Raw genomic sequence first — 23,857 nt, forward strand, 5'->3', positions numbered from 1 at the left:
ACCTGAAAAAAACTTTGAAAACTTGTATGCCAACACAAAACACTATCAGTGACCAGTAACCACACACACCTCGACGACAGCTACATTTCTAGAGAAGTACATATAGGCATTAGATAGTCCTTGCATTTGGAAGCCTATCCTGCTCTAACACATTGATGTCTTAGACAGAGACCCAAATGAACCAGGCCCCAAGCCCATTTTGAAATCAATGCACAGCAGGGCTGATGGCAGATTAAATACATTGTGCATAGACTCACATAGGTGTATGGTTGTATACAGTGTGATCTAACCCACATCAGCCGTGGGTTAGATGCCTTGCATGCTGAGGGTGCCCAATGTTCAGAGCTTTGCAATCAATCAAAGCACCCCTGTTCTAGTATTGCTGAAGTCATGGCTATAGCTCTGTGGCAGATCATCAGCTGAGAAAACAGTCAGTCAGATCATTCATGAAAATACAATTCAGTTTGACCAGCACAATTGCTACCACTGCAGTTTAAGAATCACCAGACCATCTGCAGAAAAATACTACTGATATAATTTAGGAATAGGGACACGAGGAACAACAATAGTGTCAAATAACACATACTACAACACTTTCGATGTCTTCCAAAACAGAGTAAAGAGACATTCTAATGAAAACTCTCAGAAGGATGGGCTTCCAAACATCTATTTTCTCTCTAGTATTTTGTTTATCTTCATATCATTAGAAAAGATCTCTACGAGTACAGTCTCTCAGCTTTTGCCATTTTAATGAGACTTTCACAAAAACTTCAAAAAAAAAAATGTTTAAAAGCCTCTGTTAAAATTAAACTGTATAATAAAATTGCATCATGCCCAAATGCTTTATTCCTTCAACCTTTAACCTAGCTAGTCAGGGAAATGAATTAATGAATCAACTTGCAAAATGAAGTGCTACTTTTATGAATATAAGCGGCAGAATCTGGCACTCAGAAGACTTCCTGCTAAACTGGCCTGGCCATATAGACAGCATATGTCTTATACATTTTAACACAACATTTTAGGAAAGTAATAACTGCTATTTCTACCCATTAACGTGTGCAAATTTTAATTTTCAAGTTCATCAATTTGCATGGTGATAAAAAAAGAAAAAGGTTTCATTGGACCTTTCTTGATAAAATTTTAATAGAATAGCTGTTAACATTCAAAAATGCCTCAGGGTTAATTGTTATTAATTCTTGTAGCATTGATTTAATTTTTAAGTGTAGGTAGGATGCTTTTCCCATGCCTGCAACCCTATTTTTATCATAAACAAGTTGCTTCTTGACTACTTCTCAAAAAAAAAAAAAAAAGAAATCACTCCCAGTCATTTTCATATTCATATGGAAAAAGTGGTACTGCTAGACATATTAGTATGTTTAAAGAAACCGGGGGAAAATATAAGAAAAATTCTGGTTACAAATAAAATACGCAAAATATTCTGGATATAAAATTTCCACAGACAGTATTTAATCCAAATGCTTTTTCAAAATAAAACAAGAATAAGGAATTTGTAAAATACACATGCTAACTAGGAGTCACCAAGCCAAGCGGAAGTGCTGTACAGGGAGGTGTGGCTGTTGCCCCGTTAAAGCCAAGGTGTCAGCACTGCGACAGTGGCATCTCCTTCTATTTAGAAGCCAAAAACCGGAGTCCTCTCCTGAGGGCAGTGCCTACAGTAGCCTTTGAAGAACTAAGCATGGCTCACCCCGTTTTGAAACACAGCTGCTGTGGGAGGGGGCATGCTATGCAACACCCCGGCAGTTACAGCACCTGCTGTGTTGTGCTCAAGCTTTCAAGATTAGCCCTGTTTCTTCTCTCATGATTATTTAATAAAATGTACGTCTCTATTCAAAAGTCTGGGTTTGAGTCCAGGGCACACTGCTCTCCCTCTTCTAGAGTACCAGAGTCATTAGGTTACAACCATGTTGCCTCCTGCATCTGAACACTTATATTTTGTGAAATCCATTTGGTTTCAACTGAGGAAGCAGAAGGGGACTCTGTCCCTAACTCCCTTCCCACCTTCCTCCAGCCTAAACACAGGGCTGGTGATTAACATACTGTCATGGGAAGGAAGAGACATTGATATGAATGAGGACACACCTGAATCCAATTTTCTTGCTTGTCCAACTGGTCTAACCACTATGCTAACCACTGGATCATGAGCAACCTGGTTTTGAATAAGTGTCCGTTGCTACTCTGGTTTGTTTTGTTGGTGGTTTTTTTAAAGGAATTATCCAAGTATTCACATTGGATCAGTCCCTCATGAGGCTTAGATGACACCTGAGCTCATTTCTCATTGGCTTAAGTCCCTACTCACACATACCAAACACTACAATTGCTAGGAGGTCTTTCAGATGAATCAGAATATGCCTACAGAGTTAAAGTAGCTCCATGATTACGCAGCTGCTGAAGAAGGCTGGTTGGATTTTTACTACTGTCAGTCTTCAATGAACCAAGTCTTAATAAACATATATATATATTAATATAAATACTTATATGTATAGTAATTCTGCATACTCCATATAATATCAATGATTTTTAAAAAAAATATTCACTATCAGAAAAAGGTGTAAGACTATGGTAGGCAGCTTGTGGATCAGGGTCTCAAGTTGTGATCAAAACTTACACACACCACTTCTAATAATATTTAAAAGCTTTTGATTAGGACCTAAATGGACCAGGCAATGTGAATAAAGCAGACAAATAGACATTCCTTTTCCCTTCTTCCATATAGAAAGAAGAAAGTAGTCCAAAGGTTAAAAAATTGGACTTCCATTAAAAAATATTGTAAAATGTCCTCTGATATTTATAATTAATGCAATTAAAAAATTCCCATGTTGATCATGACTTGGCAATTTTATTTATTTTCTAAAACTAAATCCACATGGGAATGAAAATAGATATTGTTTTAAATTTGGTTACCACGTAGAATCATAGAATATATTCACACACGAGGCCTGATTACTCAAGCTGTGCCTTTTTTCATATCCAAATTACAAAACACTTTCAACAGCATTCTGTGTGGTATTGTTCATTTTCCAAGGATATGATTATCATCTGAACATATGGAAAAGAGGAGTATTTTAGCTAATAACTATACTTATGTATACAATCTACCCAGCCTTTCTGTATAGGTACAACGTGAAAACCCTTTCCATTTATTTCATTTCTCATTGTACAGGGTTTCCTCTCCATTCTTTTAATTAAACTTCCTCCCCCCGCCCCCCTTCAAAGGAGTCCTTTGTAGCAGCAGTTTTAATGACTTATTCTCTCAAGTTTTAGAAGATACTTTCCTTTCTGCCAAGTGTACTATGCTCCTGCCATGCCTTCCTCACAGCTGCTCTGCCGGTGTCCCAGATGCTTCATCTCCCCACCTCTGCAGCTTAGCAGCTCAGAACTGCATAGAGCTGCTAAAAAAGAAACAAAGCAGCTGACAGAAAAAGCATAAGCAAAACAAGCAACTTTGGCATTAAGTGTATAAAAAAAGTGATTAAGTAATACAACATCTACACCTGCATAGCTTCTGTGACCTATGTGACATGAATCACAGCACTGACTCATTCTTTTTAAAAAACCCACCCAAACCCTGTATACATAGCTCCTGACCTTATAATAAACTCAGGTTGAAATAGCTGCTTTGAAAGAACCAATACATTTTTATTCCTTCGAAGAACTTAGCTCTTCTGTGCTACTCTTGCCCTTACTATTGTGAGCCAGACTACACTAGATGACAGTAAATCATATACCAAACACCTTATCCTATTATGCTCTTGCTTTCCTTCTCTGTTTACCCTCCAGATTTCTTCTATTTCAGACGTATTATAAAGCTCTTGCATCCAGCTGTGCCACACTAACACAAACCAAAGTAATTCACCTTTAATCTCCCAAGATTTCTCTTGACCCAGCTAATGACAAAAGTGATGGTGTGAGAGCAGGTATGATCTGGAGATTATCAGAGCACAGTCTCTCCACGGGGCTACCCCCAAATGCCTACGGGTTGAGAGATTTCATGTGATGATAGTAGCCAAGGCAAAGAAGGGTGAGGTGCTTTAATTATGCTACCATTTGGCTGTCAAATAAGGTGTTTTCCAACTCTTAACCGTTTTAAGAAGCAAATTATGCACTTTAATATACTGAGATATATTAAAATGGAGAAAAATAATGCAAAAACACAAGAGTGCATAGAAATGAAGTATGACTACCAAACCATGAATGACACACAGATTTACATGTGATTAAAAACTCCAAAATTCTAATATTATTTAATCCAGAAAAAATTATATGAGTTTAATAAAGTATTGAAAATTTTGAAAGGGAACTGACATGGGAAATGACCATCTTCTTTTTCAATTAACTGAAAACAAGAAATTAAACCATTTAATGAAACAAGGTTCTTAAATTCAGAATTTATTAAAACTTCATTTTGGTACTGTAATTCTGTATCTATTACAATTACATCTGAGGGGGGAACCCTAAATATTAATATTTTATTACTATTAAGCTGGGAAAAATAAGGCAATAGGATTAGAAAACTCTACCAATTTTCAAAGTAAAAAAGAAATCGCAGACAGGAATGCTGTTCAACCAATTTGTCAGCCCTCAGGAATGTATTTTTAAGAGGAAAAGGAGCTTTTTCCAGAAGTACCAGAATTTAGTCCTCATAAATAACAAAGTAAAAGGTCTAATGACCTTAAGCTAGTATAAGGTATTAAAAATCTTGTGCTCTTATTAATTCAGGAGTTAAAAAAAAAAAACCTGAAAGGGAACAATACAATAGTAGATTGGGGAAGAACATATCATTGTACCATATTATATAATTTCTTAATTCCACACAATCTATCATCTGTTGTCCTCATAAAATATTATATGTCGCATTTTTTAGCTCTGGTGAACCAGTGTCACTAAACAGAATTCTGCAGTTCAAAATGTTACTTTTCGGGCAACCACGGTGCTAAATATAGGTTCTGCTAATAGTGGAGAAAACTCATGGTGAGTATTTTAAAAACTCATTTATACTTATAACTGATTGTAAAACCATTAGTGATATCCCATCTCCTCCCTCCCCCTCCTTTTTTCCCCCCCCTACATTCCAGGTCAGGCTTGGTACATCCAGTATGGAATGTAATACTAATAGAATTATGATAGAACTTTTAACCAGGACCTGTTGCACCATATGAGTTTAAAAGCTCCAGTACTCAACTGGAGCCAAGTTGCTGTAGAAATTATGCCACCTGGAAACTCACCTACCCTGTCCGGAGCTAAAAGGTCTGATTGTCAACTTCCTTAGCTACCTGTTGCATGAACCTCCCCCGGGGCTAAAGACAGACAAGTGTCTCCAGGGTCTGTAACTCTGGAATTCCTGCCATGCAGGTTTCACAGTGTCCATTACTCTGCTGTTACTTGCAAAATGGTCTCTCAGAAAGATGCTTCAATTTTATTTATTTTTGGTACAAATTAAGAGTCTGAATTTTAAAATATAAGACAAGTCAGTCAGAAAAAAGAATTTGATGAAAAGGCCTCTAGATTAGATTGCATTTTGTCTGGTGACTAAAGGAATGCTTTGTAAAATGTACTTAAACTTACTAAAAATGTAAACCTACCAAAACAAAAAAAAAAAAGCACAAATTGTGAAAGATATCAAGGAGCTGATTTCCACTGAAAGTAAAAAGCAGGCTTCACTAGCTTGCACCAGTTCACATGAAATCAAGAATAACATTAGTCGCAAATTTTATTATGCCAGAAAAGACTTAACAACTACGTGGCAGAACTGGGATAAAAACCTCATACAGAGATGTCTACTTAGCCACTAATTCATACCCTCCACTTGATCTGAAGCCGTGTTCTTTGCCTACAGACCTGAAAGGCCAAAACCGTGTGAACTCACCCTAAATACAGTCAAAACTGCTATTCACTCTGTCACATCAGAGACTAGCTACGATATAGACCCCAGTGGCCATGCAGGCCAACACAGGACTCAGAAAAACTGATTTTCACAATTTACTGGGGGCTTTTTTTTCTGCAACATTCTGTAATGTGCAGTGACAGAGTCCCTCCGTCCTCTATGTCAAAAAAAAAAAATTAAAACTTGAAAAAACTTCCATTAAAGAACATGGCAATTCCTCCTCTGTGGAACGCCACGGCCCTGGCGGCCGGGTTGCCCACACAGCCCCTGGGATGGCGCACGGCAGGGACACGACCCGAGGGGAGCCCACGGAAGGCCCCTGCGCTGCAAAGGCGCGGGGAGCCGCGGAAACACCCACGGGCGGCACTGCACCCACTGGCCCGGCCCCGGCCAGGCCCATATGCGCTCCCCGTTCCTCGCTGCTTCCCGAGGTGGCCTCCAGGGCTAAGTGGACCTCCAGGTGCCGAAAGCCTCCCTCGCCTTTCCCTCCTGAGCCGAGCCCAGCCCCCAGCCCCCAGCCCCCTCCTCAGGGGCTGCGGAGGCTGCGACCGGCTGCACTGGCCAACGGCACATGAGCCACCGGCGCGGCAACTACAGGGGCACCGCCGAGGTCACCGGGGAGGAGGACACCGGCTGGCTCCCCGAAAGCCTCGAGCTCCCCAACCGCCAAACCCCGGCGCCCTCAGCCCCTCCAGCGCCAAACAACCTCCCCGAAACACCCCCGGCAGGAGTGGCGGCGCGCATGCGCGGAGTAGGAGCGCTGCCTGACGGGGGTTGCCTTCTCGAGCGCCACTTGCTATTGGCTGTCGAACGTTACCGAATGCTTTCGTGCGCCTCCGGAGCGACGCCGAAAGGGGGGTGGGGGACCTAAACGGCCCGAACGCGGCGCAGTGCATTGTGGGGCGGAAGAGGAGAGTCACCGCTCTGCTGGGGCCGCCATCTTGCCTGCGTCCGGACTCGCTCCCGCTTTCGCGGCCTGCTCCTTCTCCTCGCAGCGCAGAGCGGCGGAAAGCGAGAGGACGAGGGGCCCGCCCGGGCGGTGCTGATGCGCGCAGAGCCTCCTCGCACCTCTCCCGGGCGCCACTAGCGAAGGGGGCGGGGAGGTGGTCGGGCGGTCTGCGGCGCGGCCTCTCCTCTCCTCTGCCGGGATGGGCCGGTCCCGCAGCCGGAGCTCGTCCCGCTCCAAGCACACCAAGAGCTCCAAGCACAACAAGAAGAACCGGAGCCGATCGCGGTCCCGCTCCCGGGAGAAAGAGCGGGCGCGGAAGCGCTCTAAGTCCCGGGAGAGCAAGCGGAACCGGCGCCGGGAGTCCCGGTCCCGCTCCCGCTCCAACACGGCCCCCTCCTCCCGCCGCGACCGGGATCGGGAGCGCGATCGCGCCTCCTCCCCGCCCGACCGCATTGACATCTTCGGGCGCACGGTGAGCAAGCGCAGCAGCCTGGACGAGAAGCAGAAGCGGGAGGAGGAGGAGAAAAAAGCGGAGTTCGAGCGGCAGCGGAAAATGTGAGCCCCCGGGGCTGGGCCGGGGGCGGCGGGAAGGCGGGGTGGGTGGGGGTGTGTGAGGGAAGGGGGAGGGAAGGAAGTACTCCGTGCCCTGGTGCCTTCCTCCCCCCGCCTGGGGCTGCCCGCTCCTGGGGTGAAGGCGCTGAGGCCCTCGCTGAGGCCAGGCTTCTGCCCCTTTTCCCGCCATCCTTCCCTTTCCCGAAGCCCGGCTCCCTCCGGTGCCTTAGGAGCCGCCCGCCCGGGATACCGGCCCCCCGCCGCTGCCTCCCCGCCCGCTGGCTCGGCCGCTCTCTGGCGCTGCTCGGAAACTTCCCTCTGCGGAGGAGGCCTCCGCGGCCCGGAGGCTTTGTGCTGCGCTGCCACACTGCCTGCCCCTCCCCTCCCTTGCGTGGGGCTGATTATGCGCCGAGCGGAGGCATCTGGAGTTGCTCGACTTAGAGTTTTAAGGAATACCTTGCAACAATTATGTTAACACTGGGGTTTTTTTTTTTTATTTTCTTGCCCAATTGGGACAGGGAGATGCGACGACTTGTTTCATTTGAAAGCTTTTTCAGTTCTCGTTGCGGGGAACGTGGTTATTTATAAAGTCTACAGAGAGATATAAATTCTGTTCCAGCAGCCTAGTCTAGTGGGAGGTGTCCCTTCCTATGGCAGTGGGGATGGAACTAGATGATCTTTAAGGTCCCTTCCAGTCCGAGCCATCCTATGATTCTATTTTAACGAACGTTGGATGCGCAGTGAGATGTTTTGGCAATACTGTTGAGTGAGGAAAGAGACCTTTATGCAGCAGAGATAACAACGGTTTTAACAGTTGTGATACAGTGATTCTTGTTCCTTGAATGGTACCCTTGCTCATTGGAGCGCTCAGTCCAGAAATAGCACTTGTTTGTACGTGTGGAGCCAAGTAGTTCTGTTAATTCTCAGGGGGAGCTTTGGATTCTTTTCAGCGATATTTTTCTAATTAAATATTAATGATCATCCTGACTTGTCACTTTCATTTTTGTTTCTGGGTAGTCTCCTTTGCAAACTTCAGAATTTGACAGTGATGTCATCAAAAACTTGCATAGTAACACAAACGCATTTGAAAGCATTGAGGACTCTTTGAGTTCTTGACCCTAATTTTGTGGTTTATAGTTTTATTCAGTACCTAAATTAATAAGAATATTCAATGCATATCTGGCATGAAGTATTGGAATGTGCTGAACAATTTGAGAATACAGTGAATAGTTTGTCTTGCTATTCTGGAGCTATTTATTTCATATGTATTCATTAAATATTATGTAAATGGATTTAAAAATTGAAGAGAGAGAATGTTACACAAATAAAAAATATTACCTAATTTAAAATTTTAAATGGTGTTAGTCCTAGTGGATAATTTTATGGTTAGTCTGTGTCTAGGCTTTAAAAGTTGAAAGAGAGTCTGTTCTAGTGCCTGTGAAAAATGAAGTGTTTATAATCTTTAAATAATTCCTCTGCAATAGTTGATCACTTTTTTTGCTGTGGAGTCTTCAAATGGAAACAGAATGATCATGAAACAGTTTGTTCAGTAATGTTACATGTAGGAATGTATATAGAAAAATTACTGCGAAAAATAGAGTTGAAATTTAAGTTAGCTTTGAAATTTTAAAACACTCATGAAATCTGCATACACGGAATATGGCATCTGAGTGATATTGGCATCAGAATAATAAACTTCTGAAGGAGAAACAATATTGGAAAAGATTTGGTATAGAATTTCGATGCTTCTAGAATACACTTGAAATTTCAAAAAGAAAAAGCAATAAAACTTAATGGACTAGAAAGCTATGGCATTTGAGTAAACAATCTGTAAATTTTGATATATATGTTACTATATACTCATGTTAGTGAAGGAAAGTAAGTCTTGCAGACTGAATTAACTAGTGGACAGTTCATATAGTGAAAGTGACTTTCTTCTTGTCTCTGTTCAAATCTTAATACATGGCCAACTTCTACTTTTTCCTATAATGGTAGTTTTCCATGAAGGCCTTGCAAATATGACACTTTTTTCTTTTCCCCTCAGAAACCTGCTGAAATATAAGCAGCTTGTTTTCTGCAGATTTTCTAAAATTAGCTTCTCAAAAGTAAATGTAGCATACTAAAAATATTTTTACATTAATGACTTACCATGACGGAGTCATGGCTTAGTAGATCAGGTTGATAAGCGTATACTTGTATATAAAATACTGTAAGTTAGTGCAATTTTGAAAACCCACAAAGAATATTTGGTATAAACTACAAAATAAATCATTGGGTTTTATTTTTGTGTTTATAATTTGGTTGGTTTTTTTTTTTATGAACTAAAAGCAATTGTGTGGAAGTATGTTAACTTTATCCAGAGGCACAAGGTGGTCTTAAAAATGAACGTCAAGAATAATATTTTACTTTATTTAACTTTTTTCTATTTTTAGTGTTTCAAGAAACGTGATTGCTTACACTGAACAGTTATTATATATTTGTAATATTGTCATTGCCTGTGAACGTGAAAAGATCTATTTGCTTAGTTTAATGAAATTTGAATGGAATTTCTCGGGTGAGAAGAATTAAACGTGTGCAGGCACAGTGTTTAATTGGAGTATCTCATCAGTTGCTGAGGATATTTGAAAACTTACTTCAGACATGAGTCGGCGTTGGGTTTTTTTTTTTTTTGTAACTATGTACTATTAGTCAATTAGCTAACTTTTATTCTAGATTTCCCTGATGCTAAACGTAAAGCTAAAACATTTGAATAAAACACGTGAATATGAGCTTTCTGAAAAATTATTTCTGTAGAGCAGCTTGTTGTGCATGCTAAGTTGTATCAGTCTGGGATGGTGAGAGTACATGATCCTAAATAGATACCCATCATAGGGAAGAAAAAACTTTAAAGTGAAAAGGTTATGTAGTATATAAAGGGCGCGTAAAAATTTGTCTTTTAAACTTTTAATCCCTGCCCTGCCTTTCATCCAAAAAGGATCATAGGTAGTAGTGGCTTGGCAGAGACACACTAACAGAATGGGGTTAATACATTTTTCTGGATGGTGGTGGCTTTGATTCTTTATTTTTCTGAAAGAAATTGCCTCAAGGTATTTTGTCTTACTTTAGGAGAAGTGAATGCTGACCTAAAGTGCCACTGGATAAGTTTGCTATCTCTTGAGGAATGTAAGAATAAAATTTGTCTTCTGGGGCTGAATGCTTAAGTTGGGGGTTCCAAAACTGAAGGAGATAGTCTACCCATTTGTTTCAGCACACTTTTGAAAAGAAGATATATGAACGCGGGGAATTTGGGAGCCTTTCACCTCTGTATTTCATGTTTTTATCTAGATTAGTTATCAATACTTTATTATTTCCTATTGCGTGTTTGCAAATTCTACACTAGGAAATCTAAAAGTTAGTGAACCTGTCATGTTTTTTCCTTTTTTTTTTCTAAAGTTATTTTATGTCTCAATATAAATAAGATTTATCTCTCAAATGAGAAAATGCAAACATTATGAAAATGGCATGATATTAGGACAGTAGTTGATACTTTAAATCACAGGATTTTGGTGTTGGCAGGCCAGAAGCTAAGTTTATAAGATTGTTTCAAACTTCATGGAATACTTAACTTTGAAACTGAACTTTCATTTTAAAAAGAACAACTTTCTCCTCAAAGTCCATAAGGATTCTAAATTACAGAATTATATGAAACATAGCTATACAGTATTCACTTTTGTTGGTCTTTGGATATCTAATTGCCATATTGTACTAGTGATTACTACCTAGAAGATATTTTTTTCCCGTCGTTTTGTAATAAACTTGCAAATTGACCTAATATTTTTGTATCTCTTTTATGAAAACTTGAAACAGTGATCAGACTAACTGACAACATTGTTACTGCTAAACAAAAGTAAAGATGAGAAGATATTTGAAAATACTTTCCAAGTTCACAACATGAAAAACTGTAAATGCTGCAAGGATTTATTTAGTGCTTGGTATTGGTATGTTTATTTTGGATAATTACAGTAGAAATAGTGCTGCAATAAAGAAGTTAAGGAGAGCTGAGGTATTTGAAATTTGGCAAGGTAAATGATTGAATAACTAGATTACTAATTGTTATTAACTAAAATAGAATACAGAAGCAATTAAATTTGTAATTTGAATATTTTAACAAGAATTCCAGGTGTTGTATCTGTAATCTGAGGTGGTGGTTTAAGACAAGATTTTAAAAGACGATATTGCTACGTGTGGCTTAAAATTGAGACCATTTAAATTCCTGAAGGGTGAAGGATGGCCAGAGTTGGTTGGGGTCTTTTTTTTCTTTTCTTTTTCTCCCCTAAAAATGATCAAGAAATAGTATGATAAGCTGCCTTCTTAAGATTAGTGTCTTGAGGTCTGAAGAGATCTGGAGAGATATGGTATGGCCTCAATGGGTTCCCTGTTGTAGGAACACTGCCTGAATGTTCTCTTTCCTTAGATGCAGGGCAAAACATTCTTTAAATATATGATCTGTGTCTATAAGGTATTAAACTATTGAAAAGTGATTCAATTGTGTGGCTGATGCGGTGTATTTGAAAGACTTTGTTTCAAGCAGCCAGTCTTTATTGATTAAAAAGGTAATCTTCCTGTTTGCATTTTGTAGTCGTCAACAAGAAATCGAAGAGAAACTCATAGAGGAAGAAACTGCTCGAAGAGTAGAAGAGCTCGTGGCTAAACGTGTCGAAGAAGAGTTGGAGAAAAGGAAGGATGAGATTGAGCGAGAGGTTCTCCGCAGGGTGGAGGAGGCTAAGCGCATCATGGAAAAGCAGTTGCTCGAAGAACTCGAGCGACAGCGACAAGCTGAACTTGCAGCACAAAAAGCCAGAGAGGTAACGCTCGGTCGTTTGGAAAGTAGAGACAGTCCATGGCAAAACTTTCAGTGTCGGTTTGTGCCTCCTGTTCGGTTCAGAAAGAGATGGAATACAGCAAATCTAATTCCCTTCTCGTATAAACTTGCATTGCTGCGAAACTTAATTGCTAGCCTATTCAGAGGAGCTCACTGATACTTAAACAGTTATTCTCCTAAAACCTGAACAAGGATACTTGATTTGTAATGGAACTGACCTACATATTTCAGAATTGTTTGAAACTTTTGCCATGGCTGCAGGATTTATCAGCGGTCCTTTCATATTTGGGGAAGGGTATGGAAAATCTGTAATTATGTATCCTCCATTTGTTTCATTTTGTTTACCTAGACTGTAAGAGGCTTTTGCCTTCAGTCAGGCAAAAAGCAGGGTCCAGCAGTGAGCTGCAGTACCTGTCTTTAACAAATAGGTTTCTTACTCTTCATTTAAAATGAACGTTTTCCTTGAGCGTACATTGGACTAATTCTGGGACTTCGAGCATAAGCCCATTCACGTCTTCATGAAGGATCTATGTCCAAATCATTATATCCATTTTTAATAACTACTAACAACTACTTTTTTTCCCTAGAAGTTATAAAAGAGCAGGTTGCCCTTGTCTGAAGTCAAGCTGAACATGTGACTTGGGTTTTTGGTTTTGTTTTTTTTTTTTAATCAGCAGCTGGAGCAGAAGCTGAAAATGTCTTTCTGTGAGACAGTAATTTGCTACTAAAGGCTTTGATGCCTGCCTGCACCAATCATTCCAGGATCCAGAAATTTCAAGACAAGCTTTAAACTGTAAAGGAAATTTGTGCTGAATAGTCATAAGTCTCAAATGTCTTTTTCACTCTGTACCTCCTACACAGTTTATTTTAAATTAATATTTTGATTGGCTTACAAAAGGGAAGACAGTAGCAATGAAGCTTTCCCCTTCGTACTAAATGTGACTTGTCTGTCACATACTATCTTTAAATTAAAAACAAAAAAATAAGCCAGAACACTTGAGTTACAACAAACGTTAAGAATACTAAATTACATTCATTTTGCAAATTCAGACCCTAACTGTGAGAGAATTGAAGTTGAATTTAAGATGTCTATGGTCAGCAAATGCTCCATGTATAGAGGTCTTCATTTGATCAGATGGATGACGTTTGGTTTTTTTTTAAGTACTTTTGCTGTTGTCAATGTGATGTGAAGAAGTCCCATCAGTTCTTTATAACGCAGAATAAACTTCCATGCCTGGAGTGAAGTGTGCTAGCTAGTAGCTGGTTACTAGTCATAGTAAGAAGTTTTCTCTTCGTATGCTTGCTTTGTTCGTATTAACTTTTTTTTCTTACACAGACACAAACCTCTGGCTAACTTTAAATCTTCCAAATACTAAAATAATTCGGATCTATATTACGTGAACTGAAACACCTCAAAAACTTTCACGCAGTCTTCATATTTATGAGTTGCATAACAGAGTTCCATAAAATTCACCAAGAAAACAACAATTACAAGGCTTTATTTCCTGATCTTGCCTTCCCTGGACTCCTGAATTCCAAGTTCAGACTGCAAATGACAGTTTCAGCTGTCTAAAAATTGTCAAAATACTGAATGTTAAGTCCATTCTCCCCATGAAAGAAGCCCATAGCTCCATGAAGTATGGATTACCATTTGTATTTTTCACTAACAGTAAATGTATTTTTCTTATTAATTGTTTGCCTTAGGAATGATTTACATATTTTTGTTCCTTCTTATCATAAACATCTGCATTCCTCAGCTCAGCCTTCCTTGTATGTTGTTTCTTTATAAATGGTTGAGCTGCTGATGCAGGTATTGCCAAGCTAACAGTACAAATCATTTTAAAGAGGAAGCTGGCGCGTATGGCAGCCGAGGAGCACACTCTGCAGGACACTGGACAAGACAGTAAATATTCAACTTTTAATGCTGATTAAAGGAGTATAGGTAAAGAATACGTAGGTATACTTAATTGGTGAGACAAACTATTCACTTTATTTATATTTTCTATATTACTTTTTAATTTGGTAAATACTATCCAGTTTTTGTAGTTGTCCTTGTTGATTTGTGTGATATTAAAATTCTAGTAATAAATTGTCAGGATTCTATGATTAGGGAGGGTTTAGTTGGTTGCTGTTTGGACTGGGCGGGATGATTTAGATTGAGTACTAGAAATCAGTTTTAGTGGCTGCGCAATTTACCATTGTGAGACAAAATAGGTGGCTGTAAAGCTGCCACTTTAAGTCAGTTCACAAAAGAATTCTGAGAAAAGATTAGTGAACATGCAGAAATGAATATTTTACTTTACTAACATCTTGCCCTGTCCTCCCCTTTAGGAAGAAGAGCGTGCAAAGCGTGAGGAACTAGAGCGTATACTAGAAGAGAATAATCGAAAAATCGCAGAAGCACAAGCTAAACTGGTACGTGAAGATGTAGTTGACAGTTCTGTAGGGGAATACAGGTCCCTCTGCCTGATTTGCAACACAATTAAAATAAACAAATCAACCCTTTCTAGAGTTTTATCTTGTCTATTGCTGGTTATGTCAGTAGCGTTGCTTTCCTTCCCTCAAGCATAAGAGACCAGATCCTTAGCAGTAACTAATCTGAAAAAATAGTTCAGGTGCAGTTAATTTAGAGAAAGAAGGATGCCTTCAGAACTCGAAAAGTATGTTTTTAACTATATCTCACAGGGAAGGTTGAAGTAAGTTTGCAAACACGTTCAGCTTCTAGAACAGCAGTGACTAATTCTGTGTTGTTGAGCAGGACAAGTACAAACTGGATTTGAGACTCGTATCATGTTGATGTACAAGTGCTGAAAGGGACTTTCAGCATAAGCTTAAGATGTCTAAGTTATGAAAGTCTACCTTACGTTGGTCTCTGAGACTATTAAGGCAGGTGCCTGCCTCATAAGAACATTCAATGTGATTTAGCTGATTCTAATCAATTGATGATAAGCTAAACTAAGCTGCTTCTGAATCCTGATTGAAATCTATTGGTTTCAATTACCCTAGTAATTACACCTTTTTCTGGTAAAGATGATGCTTCTTAAAATTGTTTGCTTGAACTATATCTGCTTTAGATCTCTTCCTCTTTTACCCCTTTCCCAACCTCATGTGCTAGAAACAGAACACATAGAAAATGTAAGGTGGTAACTGACATAATGAGCACCTTTAGAAGAGCTGTAAGAACTGTAAGTCAATGTAAGGATTGACTTGTTCCAAACCAAGTAAGGATGGTTTTGAATTAGGAGTGGTTTTTAGATGGGTTTTGGAGTGGGGAGACCTCTGAATGTCTGTTACTTCAATAAATTGTGCCTTCATCTAATGCGTGACAGGTGTTAGGGGAATTCCTCTCTATATACACTGACTTCCTTAATTAAAATGTAATGCTTTGTTTGCAAAGGAATGCTGAAAAACCTTGGGTGTAAGCCCTCGAGATTTCGATACATTAGTTGTAGAAAGTTTTCAGTGTTTCTTTTAAGCTCAATTCAAGTAACCATTTTGTAAATAGTTTCACTGAAACCAACTATGGTGTCTAGCTCAGGTAGAACTGCTTACATACCTGTGCAGGATTGGACCTGTTTGGAAGTTAATATGGACTTGTAAATTGCTTTTATGACTACAAAATGTGCTGGCCTAAATTCTACCATTTTCATATATAGGCTGAAGAACAATTGAAAATTGTTGAAGAACAAAGAAAGATTCATGAGGAGAGGATGAAACTAGAACAAGAGAGACAACGTCAGCAAAAGGAAGAGCAAAAAATTATCCTGGGCAAAGGGAAGTCTAGGCCAAAACTGTCCTTCTCACTAAAGAGCCAGGATTAAATTGCAACTCTGAACTCTTATAAGAAAAAAAGAAACAAACCAACAAAAAAAAAAATCCAACAAAAAAAGGAAAACAAACAAAAAAACTTTGTATGGTAGCTTCATGTTGAAGTGGTTTTTTTTTCCTCTCAATTTTTTTTTTTTGTCTTTTTTGAAAGTCTGGAAAGTTAGCTTGTTCTAATAGGGGCTGTGCTCTGCAATTCTTAATTTTTTTTTTTTTAAACTTCCATTAGGTTAAACCCTTATCAGATCATTGTTGCCTTTTAGAGGGTAATGTGTTCTCATCAATTTTGTTTCTGTATTAGTGGCCTGAAGCATATCAGGTCACTTTATGAATGGTGGATGATCTGATAAGGTTTTACTGACCTACTCATCAGAGTCTGACTCTGATAATTGACAGAAATTTATACTGGGTATTTCTGACTTTTAATTATTATTTTTTTTTTTTTTAAAAAGTCAGTAAATACGTGAGTAAATTGCCATAGTATTACTGGACCTCTGTGGTTTATTGTTAAATCAGTGTCCTATGATACTGTCCCATTGTTGCGCTTGATGTTCCTGATACAGGTAAGGAAATAGTTTGTCATTTCTGCTATGAATACATAGAGAGAGTTCAGTATTGTCTCTGTTAGATTTGTTTTTATTACATTGACAGCATTCAACCAGCGTTCCCCATTGTGTAAATAAACCAATTTGCTGAATAAAGTGAAAGTCTTAAATTCATATGTTTAAGTAAATTTTTTTAGTACACTTCTATAAACAGCTATAAGAGTGACAATTCACGTTATTAAATTCAAGACTATAGCAGTATTTTTTTTTCATTTTGCTTTTAACTATTGTGGCTTCTTCTACTTATAATGCAAAATTACACACAGTAAAAAAATCCCTGCAGTTGTGAATGTTTTTGATGGCTGCTGCTGTTTTCATGAATGTTGGTTTTTATTCTGACAGAGACTTATTTCAGCTGTAGTATCATGTTTAAACAGCTGTTTGGCTTTACTGCACCCAGACCAATATTTCAATATCTAATCCCTTTCAGTTCACCTCATAATATAATATATTGTATCGGTTAAGGTCATTACCATATAATGAATCTGATGGATCCTAAAGGATTTAAAAATGGAAGTTTTTTTTCCCCAAAGGACTGGACTGGCTAGCATACTTGAAGTGAAAAACAGAAAGTGAGATTCTGTCTAAATATATTGTTTTAGCCAGAAAGCAACTGTTATACAGATCTTGAATGTTATCCATTTATATATACAGGTTTTATTTTGAAAAAAAGAAACTACAGATTGAAAACTATATATAAAATCCCCTTTTTGTATATAATTCTTCTGCCAAAACCTGGATTACTATAGCTTGTCCAGTTCTAAAACTTTTGTTTTCCTGTCGGGATGCAACATCTGTAGTAACCATAAAATGAAAGTTACCAGCAGTTGCCTGAGCATTTGAATGTCACTGGACAAAGTTGGAAATAATTCCTGATATTCCCAAAGGGCCTGTTTCTATAGATTTGGCAAATTTAAATGTGGGAGCAAGTTGAGTCTGCCACTGACAGCAGTATTCAACGTGCTTTGTATGAAAGCTGGGCTTGGGGGCCGACTGCTGTGTATCGCTTTGTCCAGTATGTCAAGAAAAATGTGAAGACATTAAAATACTTACACTATTACTGTACTTAAATTTGTCTATATATTGTATTACAAAAGAAGGTTGAAGGTTGCTTAATGCATAAAAACAAAAACTGAAGCCAAATAAATCTTGTACATGTCCTGTTGGCAGGAGCAGGCTGTATTTAAAGCTCAACTGATACCTGTATTTCTAAAACAGAAAACATCCCCTGTTCCCTTATGAGAAACAAGCTATTAAAAGTCAATACTCAAAACAGACCTATGCATTTTTGTTTCCTCTCCTCTTCTAAAAAGCAAGAAGCTGCTCTCATACGTGCAGCTGTGGTACCAAACGTTTTGTTCTACATCACTGATTTGCTGCTAAATAGTAGTGTTCGCTCTTTACGCTTAACATCGCGTAGGCTTAAAAGGTTGGTTTCGCTCACACTTGTAGGAATACTGCATGGACAAAGTGTCCCATCACAATTAGATCCCTCCCTCTGCCATTCCTCACCTTCCTACCTGTGTTTCCTTCTCCCTGCTGTCAAAGAAGGAAAACCAGCTACATATTCCTTTTTTTGTTGTTGGGGCAGAAGTTCAGTTGGTAGAAACCACTGTCTCTTTACTGTCCTAAAGCATTCTGTGTTTGTCAGGTAGGTTTTCTGTAGACCTGGTGCGGGTGGATGTCACATTGGCATTATTCTGGTGTTGTCTTTCTTCTTAAAATTACTGTAGGACTTCAGGGATACTGTTGATTTCTAGGAAAATGAAGTGCACACAGTTTGAGAGGGGCATAAATTGACATTTGAGGGTAAGAACTTGCAATGTTCTTAAGTTCCCTTAAGACTTGATACCCATCTGATGCAAAGCAGGTTAGAATGTAGACTGACATTTAGGTAGCGATTAAACTGAGTATGAGCTGTGTGGGTGGGTCTACGTGAGGGTATGAGCCTACCTAGAGAAATTCCTGTTAGAAAATATGTTGGGTGTTTATTTCATTACTGTTTGAAAGTTCAACTCTACGTTTTGGTTAATGTTTGGTTCTGGGTTTTTTGGAGGGAGAGGAGGGCATTGTTTGTCCGTGTCCCCAGCTGAGAAGGCATTCTTTTTATTGCCACCTTGAGCAGTATTTATTTCCCTTACATGATGACAGAGGAGATCTTAAGTTTTCCCAACCCCGGTTCATAAATGTCCTGGAGAATTATTTTAATACCGAACGGTGCATCTATCTGGCAGAGGCAGGAGAGAGCAGGCGGCCTTTCAGCAGTATCCTAGCAGTGTGCTGTTACTTTGGAGATTTGTTAAACTGCCCTTTGAACTTCCCATGTTCATTATCATCGTTTTTTCGAAGAGCAAGTGGCAAGCTGACTGCTGTGAAATGTCTTGGAGAGCTGGTGACCTTGAAGCTTAGCAAAGCAGAGACAATGAGGTTGACGAGATGTCTAAGCTGCCAAGCAACCGCGTGCCTGCGTATAGACAGATATGTCAGTATTACCTTCCCAAAGTATCAATACTTCATCCGCTCCTATCTTGTCTTGAAAAAGAAGGATCTATCTTCATTGTCTCTCCTTTTCTCTTAAGCTTTGTGCCACCTCATACACCTCACCCTGTTGCCCTTTGCTGACTTGGAGATCGTAAACCCTTCTTTCCGATGCTGTTAACATGCCCTCTTACGATTTTTTGAGTTTCTGTGCCCTTTTATGTACACCAAATATGAAGGCGTTGGTTGCGATTCACTCTGAACTGCGTGAAGTATCTCGTTAAAACGTTTTCAGGATATTTGGGGATGTGTTGTCCCTTTGGCAAGCAGGAGGAAATGGATTAGCTCTGTTATCGTAAGGTCTCGACTCGGTGCAAGTTCAGGTAAAATTCAAGTTGATAAAGACTTTTCAGCTTGCGTTGCAGACGTGATTTGTTTCGGAAGAGAGCTGTGGGAACTGCCTGTGTGCCTAAGGCTCATTCCAAAGCAGGAGGATATAGTTGAAGTGCCGGGGCTGGTACGGTTTCGGACCAACAGGCCAGTCCAGCTGGAGCTGAACCATGACTTCTGCGCATCTCTGTTCCGTTTCCATGCCGGTACCACCAAAGGTGTGCAGTTCAGGATTGTCCCCCTCTCCCCGTCCCGCTGTTCTGTTGGCCACTGCACAAGGGGACATTAAACCCTCGCAAAAGGCCAGTCCTGTGGCAGAGGTTTGGTCGCGGTTGTTGATTCCCACCCCTCGTATCACATCGCAGCAGACTGCAAATTAATGTAAGAATTTTTGTTTTCACAGAGAAATACTGAGAATCGGTAGAAAGAGAAGTCAAAAAGGGAATTAAAATGCATGGTTAGGATGCACCAACTTATTTTCTGATTTTTTAGTACAAGGCTGCTTGAATTCTATGGCTGTGTTTAGGAGGAGCCAAGCTCCTTTTCTAAGAAGCCAAAATAGTTAACCGAAATTGTGGTTATAAAACAGACACGGAGAAGACAAATTAACATCTAGATATATACTCACTCTACCTTAAGTGCAGAAAATGCATTGTTATGCTGCGAATGAAATTTTAGGAGGTGTTTCGAGTATCCAGCACGCTCGGCCTCTTGTACAAACAATAAACAATCCATTTAAACCAGCCCGCGTCAATCACGCGATCGTTTGTCTTTATTAAATTTAGCAGTAATTGTATCTATTGAGTTATCTCTTTTCGACTTTCAAAATCGGTAAATTTTCAGGTAATGATGAATGACGGGGAGCTTTTCCACTTAATAAAAAAATGTCATGTCTCATGTATTCTCGTTCCCGATGTTTAGACTGATGTTTAAAAGAGAAGCAGAGACTGTGGGTGGGCCCAATCCTGATCCCATTGAAATTAGTTGCCTTTTCGTTATAGATTTCGTAGGATCGGATCCAACCTCTATGTCACATCGCTCTCTGAAAGAAGCTGCAACGAGTTATTCGGCGATAAACCCCATTTTTTTGCTGCGAGGCCGGCCGGAGTGCAAGAACTAAAGGTTTAAAGCGGTGCAAATGGCAGAATCTGGCTTTTTCCCTGAAGGTGGAGGGAAAAGCAGGTCTCGCCTCCTCGCTGGCCCCGCTCATCCCTCCATCCCTCCCTCCATCCGCCCCTCTCTCCGTCCCTCCGCCGCCGAGCCGGGCCGGGCCGCCCGGGCGCGGGGGTAGCGCGGCGCCGCTCCCCCGGCCGCGGCAGGATTTCCTCCCCCCGAGAAGCCTGTTCCCCTGCGAGTTTGGCTGCCAGGAAACAACCGCCTTCCCTGCGAAACCCGAAATATCTGCCGGGCCCTCCTCCTGAAATAGCCCCCCAGAGGAGCCGCCGCTGCGGCCGAAGCCGATCGCGAACTTCCTAACATTTGCGGGATTTTTTTTTTTTTGCGGTTTAGACACACCCCCCCTTCCCAACCCCGTACTCTCACGTTTGCTCCGTGTCCGAGGCTGATTCCTGCCGCTCCTCGGAAGCCAGACGGGAGAACCGGGAGGCCCGATGCGGCGGGGCGGGGGCACCGGGAGGGAGCGCGGCCGCAGCGCGGCTGCCCGGGGGCTCCGGAGCCGCCGCGGCCCCTCCGAGCGCCACCCCGCCTCCCGGCTCGGCCCCGCAAATAACTCCGCGCGGCGCGGAAAGAGCCCCCCGCCCCGACCCCAGCCGCGGGGACCGGCCCCTCGGGCAAAAATGGGGGGTAACCTGAGCGGAGCAGCCACCGAGCCGGCGCTTCTTTGGACGTCTTAACCTTTGCTGCTTGGGTTATAACTGAGATAAGGTCCCGTTTTTCTCTAGGTTCTTACTTAAAAGTGATTTTGCGAACGCGGATTTTTATACTCCGACAGTGTGCATCAATAGGGTGCTGGAGAGTAGAGTAAACCAGCTGTATTTACGTAAAATGATTAGCCGCCGGACAATAGAAGTCGAGTGATATATTTAGCTACAGGAGGATATTTTCAGACAATACCAGGGCTCTTCATTTCCTCTAGTTTACTTAAAGCAAGGATACGCAGAGTTAGAGGTCACCGTTTACTCACAGCTTTTACAAAACACTGCTCGTAACCTTTTGCTTCAAAACAAACAGAAGCAGCAGCACTGCAAGATTGAGGTAAACCTATTTTACACGTCCCTGTTGCTAGAAGCATTTATCGGGCTCAGTGTTTACACTGGCTCACGACTGGATACACACCACACATTTGTTTAAAAGTTTAATAATTAAGTACTTTCCTCCCCTCACTGGCGAAGTTCTCCTTTGATGCCCCTCGATGTGCATAGATACCCAATCTCTGTCTCCCACTTGAGTGCTAAGTTTCCGTCCTGGGAATCAGATCTTTTTTCCACCAAATTGCGTCGCCGGATCTGCAATTCCTTCCTCACTGCAAATTAAATTTAATTAAGCAGTTTACTTAAAACGTATTCGATGTTTTGTGTGAAAAGCAAACTGATTTCCTTGTTTCCTTGAGTGGTAGATTTCATTAGAGAACTACCAAACACAATTAACACAAAATCTATGGGGCATCGAGCGCTCCTCAAATCTCTTTTTCCTTCTGTTGCGAGCGAGAGGAGCGGTCTCTGCCAGGCGGGGCGGCGACGGCTGAAACACCAGTTTATTTCAAAGGGAGGGGGGAAAGAGATCATTTTCTTCCAAATTGATCAGGGAAATAAATTACAGTGCCTGTCGGTTTCCTTGTAAGGGCTTCTTCGCGTTCGTCTAAGAGCCAAACGAGCAGCACCGCTTACCCGATGTTTAAGTAAATGCCCATATTTCTTCCAGAATAAAATTGTACGGAATTGGCTCTTTATTACCATCTTTTGTAGCATGTTCTTTGCATGCCTTAACTAAAAGGTAGGGAAATGACAGAAAGCGCGCCGTAATTTCCTGGGATTTAACTTTTAATCCTTTCTGCAGGTACTATTTCTGGCACGCGGCTCCCGACTGGAAGAAATTCGGTAACCCCCTTCATTTCACAGGGGCGACTCCGGCATCGTGCAATCAATCAGGGCTGAAACACGGTACGCGCAGCTTTTGGCGCGGACCCTCCGCGTTTGTCCCCTCCCCGGCCGGGGGCTGCCACCCGGGACAGCGGTACCGGCCGCCGCCTTCTGCGGGGGAACCGCGGAAGCGCCGGGCAGGGTAGGACGCGGGGGAGCCGCGGATGGGGGGACAGCCGAGAGGGGGACCGCTTTGCCCCCCCTCCTCACCCGCGGAGCGCTGGGGCTGGCCGCTAGTGGGAGCTGTGGCCCCGTGGAAGTGCCGCGGGAGCCGCCGGGCCCCGAGCGCGGCGGCGGGCGCACCCGCGGGGACACCCCCCCCCCTTCCCCCGGCGCCCCCCGCACCCCGCGGAGCCGTCGGGGCAGCATCTCCATCGCTGCCCGCAGGTAGCTTCCTCTGGCCAGAAAAATAATAATAAAATGAAATAAAAGGGCCAGGTGCCACCGAGTTACGCGGGGTCTGAAAAAGAACCGGATCCGAAAATCCCCAGCAAAGTGCGGAAGGGCAGGACGAGGCGCTGAGCGACCGCCGGGGAAAGGCGAGGGAGCCCGCACCCGGCCTCCGCGCCCCTAACGACCCGCGTGTCTCCATTTCGGGACGGCCCGTGGCTGATGGTCGCGTAACACGACAAACTTTGAACACTCCGAGACCCCAGCCCGGGGCCGCCCGTGGGAGAGCCCTCTGCACCCCCTCCCCCGGCGGAGCACCCGCAGAAAGTTGCGCGGGGAGCTCCGCGCCAGCGGGGACCCGGCTCCGGCTCTTCACCGCGCAGCGGCGCGGAGGTGGCCGCTGCCGCGGAGCCCCGGCAGCCGTGTTCTGCCGTGGAGGGAGGGTGCTGCGCCCCGCAGCAGCAGGAAGGGTGCGGGGGAGCCCCGCGCCGCCCGGTCCTGCCGCTTCTCCCCGCTCTGCGCTTGAAAAACGCTCAATTTTAGCAAAGACTTTTTTTTTTTCCCCCTGGTGGGAGGTTTCTTTTATTATATTTTATATTTTCCCCCCCTTTTCGCCGCGCGTGGGCCAGCTGCGCCTCCCGCCCAGCCCCAGCGTGACTAAGAGCGAGTGGGCTCTTCCCCCCCCGCCCCCCGCCCCTCTTCACGCCGGCGGCCGCCCGCGGTGCGGCGGGGCCGGTACCGGAGCCGGGGCCGAGCAGGGGTGGGGGGTGTTACCTGCCGGCCCCGCTCGCCTCGGCTGGGCTGGGC

The 23,857-nt window shown here is 42.2% G+C and overlaps 1 protein-coding gene across 3 annotated transcripts; it reads left to right on the forward strand.

Annotated features, from left to right (window-relative positions):
* Positions 1–6,797: 6,797 nt before the first annotated feature.
* Positions 6,798–17,971, forward strand: ARGLU1 (arginine and glutamate rich 1). Of its 3 annotated transcripts, none has more exons than XR_001412278.1 (4): positions 6,798–7,406; positions 12,022–14,167; positions 14,596–14,679; positions 15,921–17,971. XR_001412278.1 is itself a non-coding variant. In XM_014944115.1 (4 exons), the coding sequence occupies exons 1-4, from the start codon at positions 7,051–7,053 to the stop codon at positions 16,083–16,085; spliced, it is 831 nt and encodes a 276-aa protein (XP_014799601.1). In that variant the 5' UTR covers positions 6,798–7,050; the 3' UTR covers positions 16,086–17,971. The 3 variants fall into 3 exon arrangements, 1 of the variants encoding a protein (XP_014799601.1); XR_001412279.1 differs by having other exon boundaries at positions 12,022–12,247; positions 14,110–14,679; XM_014944115.1 differs by having other exon boundaries at positions 12,022–12,247.
* Positions 17,972–23,857: the final 5,886 nt, after the last annotated feature.

This window comes from Calidris pugnax, unplaced genomic scaffold (genome assembly GCF_001431845.1).
Source record: "Calidris pugnax isolate Ruff unplaced genomic scaffold, ASM143184v1 scaffold69, whole genome shotgun sequence".
NCBI classification, from domain to species: domain Eukaryota; kingdom Metazoa; phylum Chordata; class Aves; order Charadriiformes; family Scolopacidae; genus Calidris; species Calidris pugnax.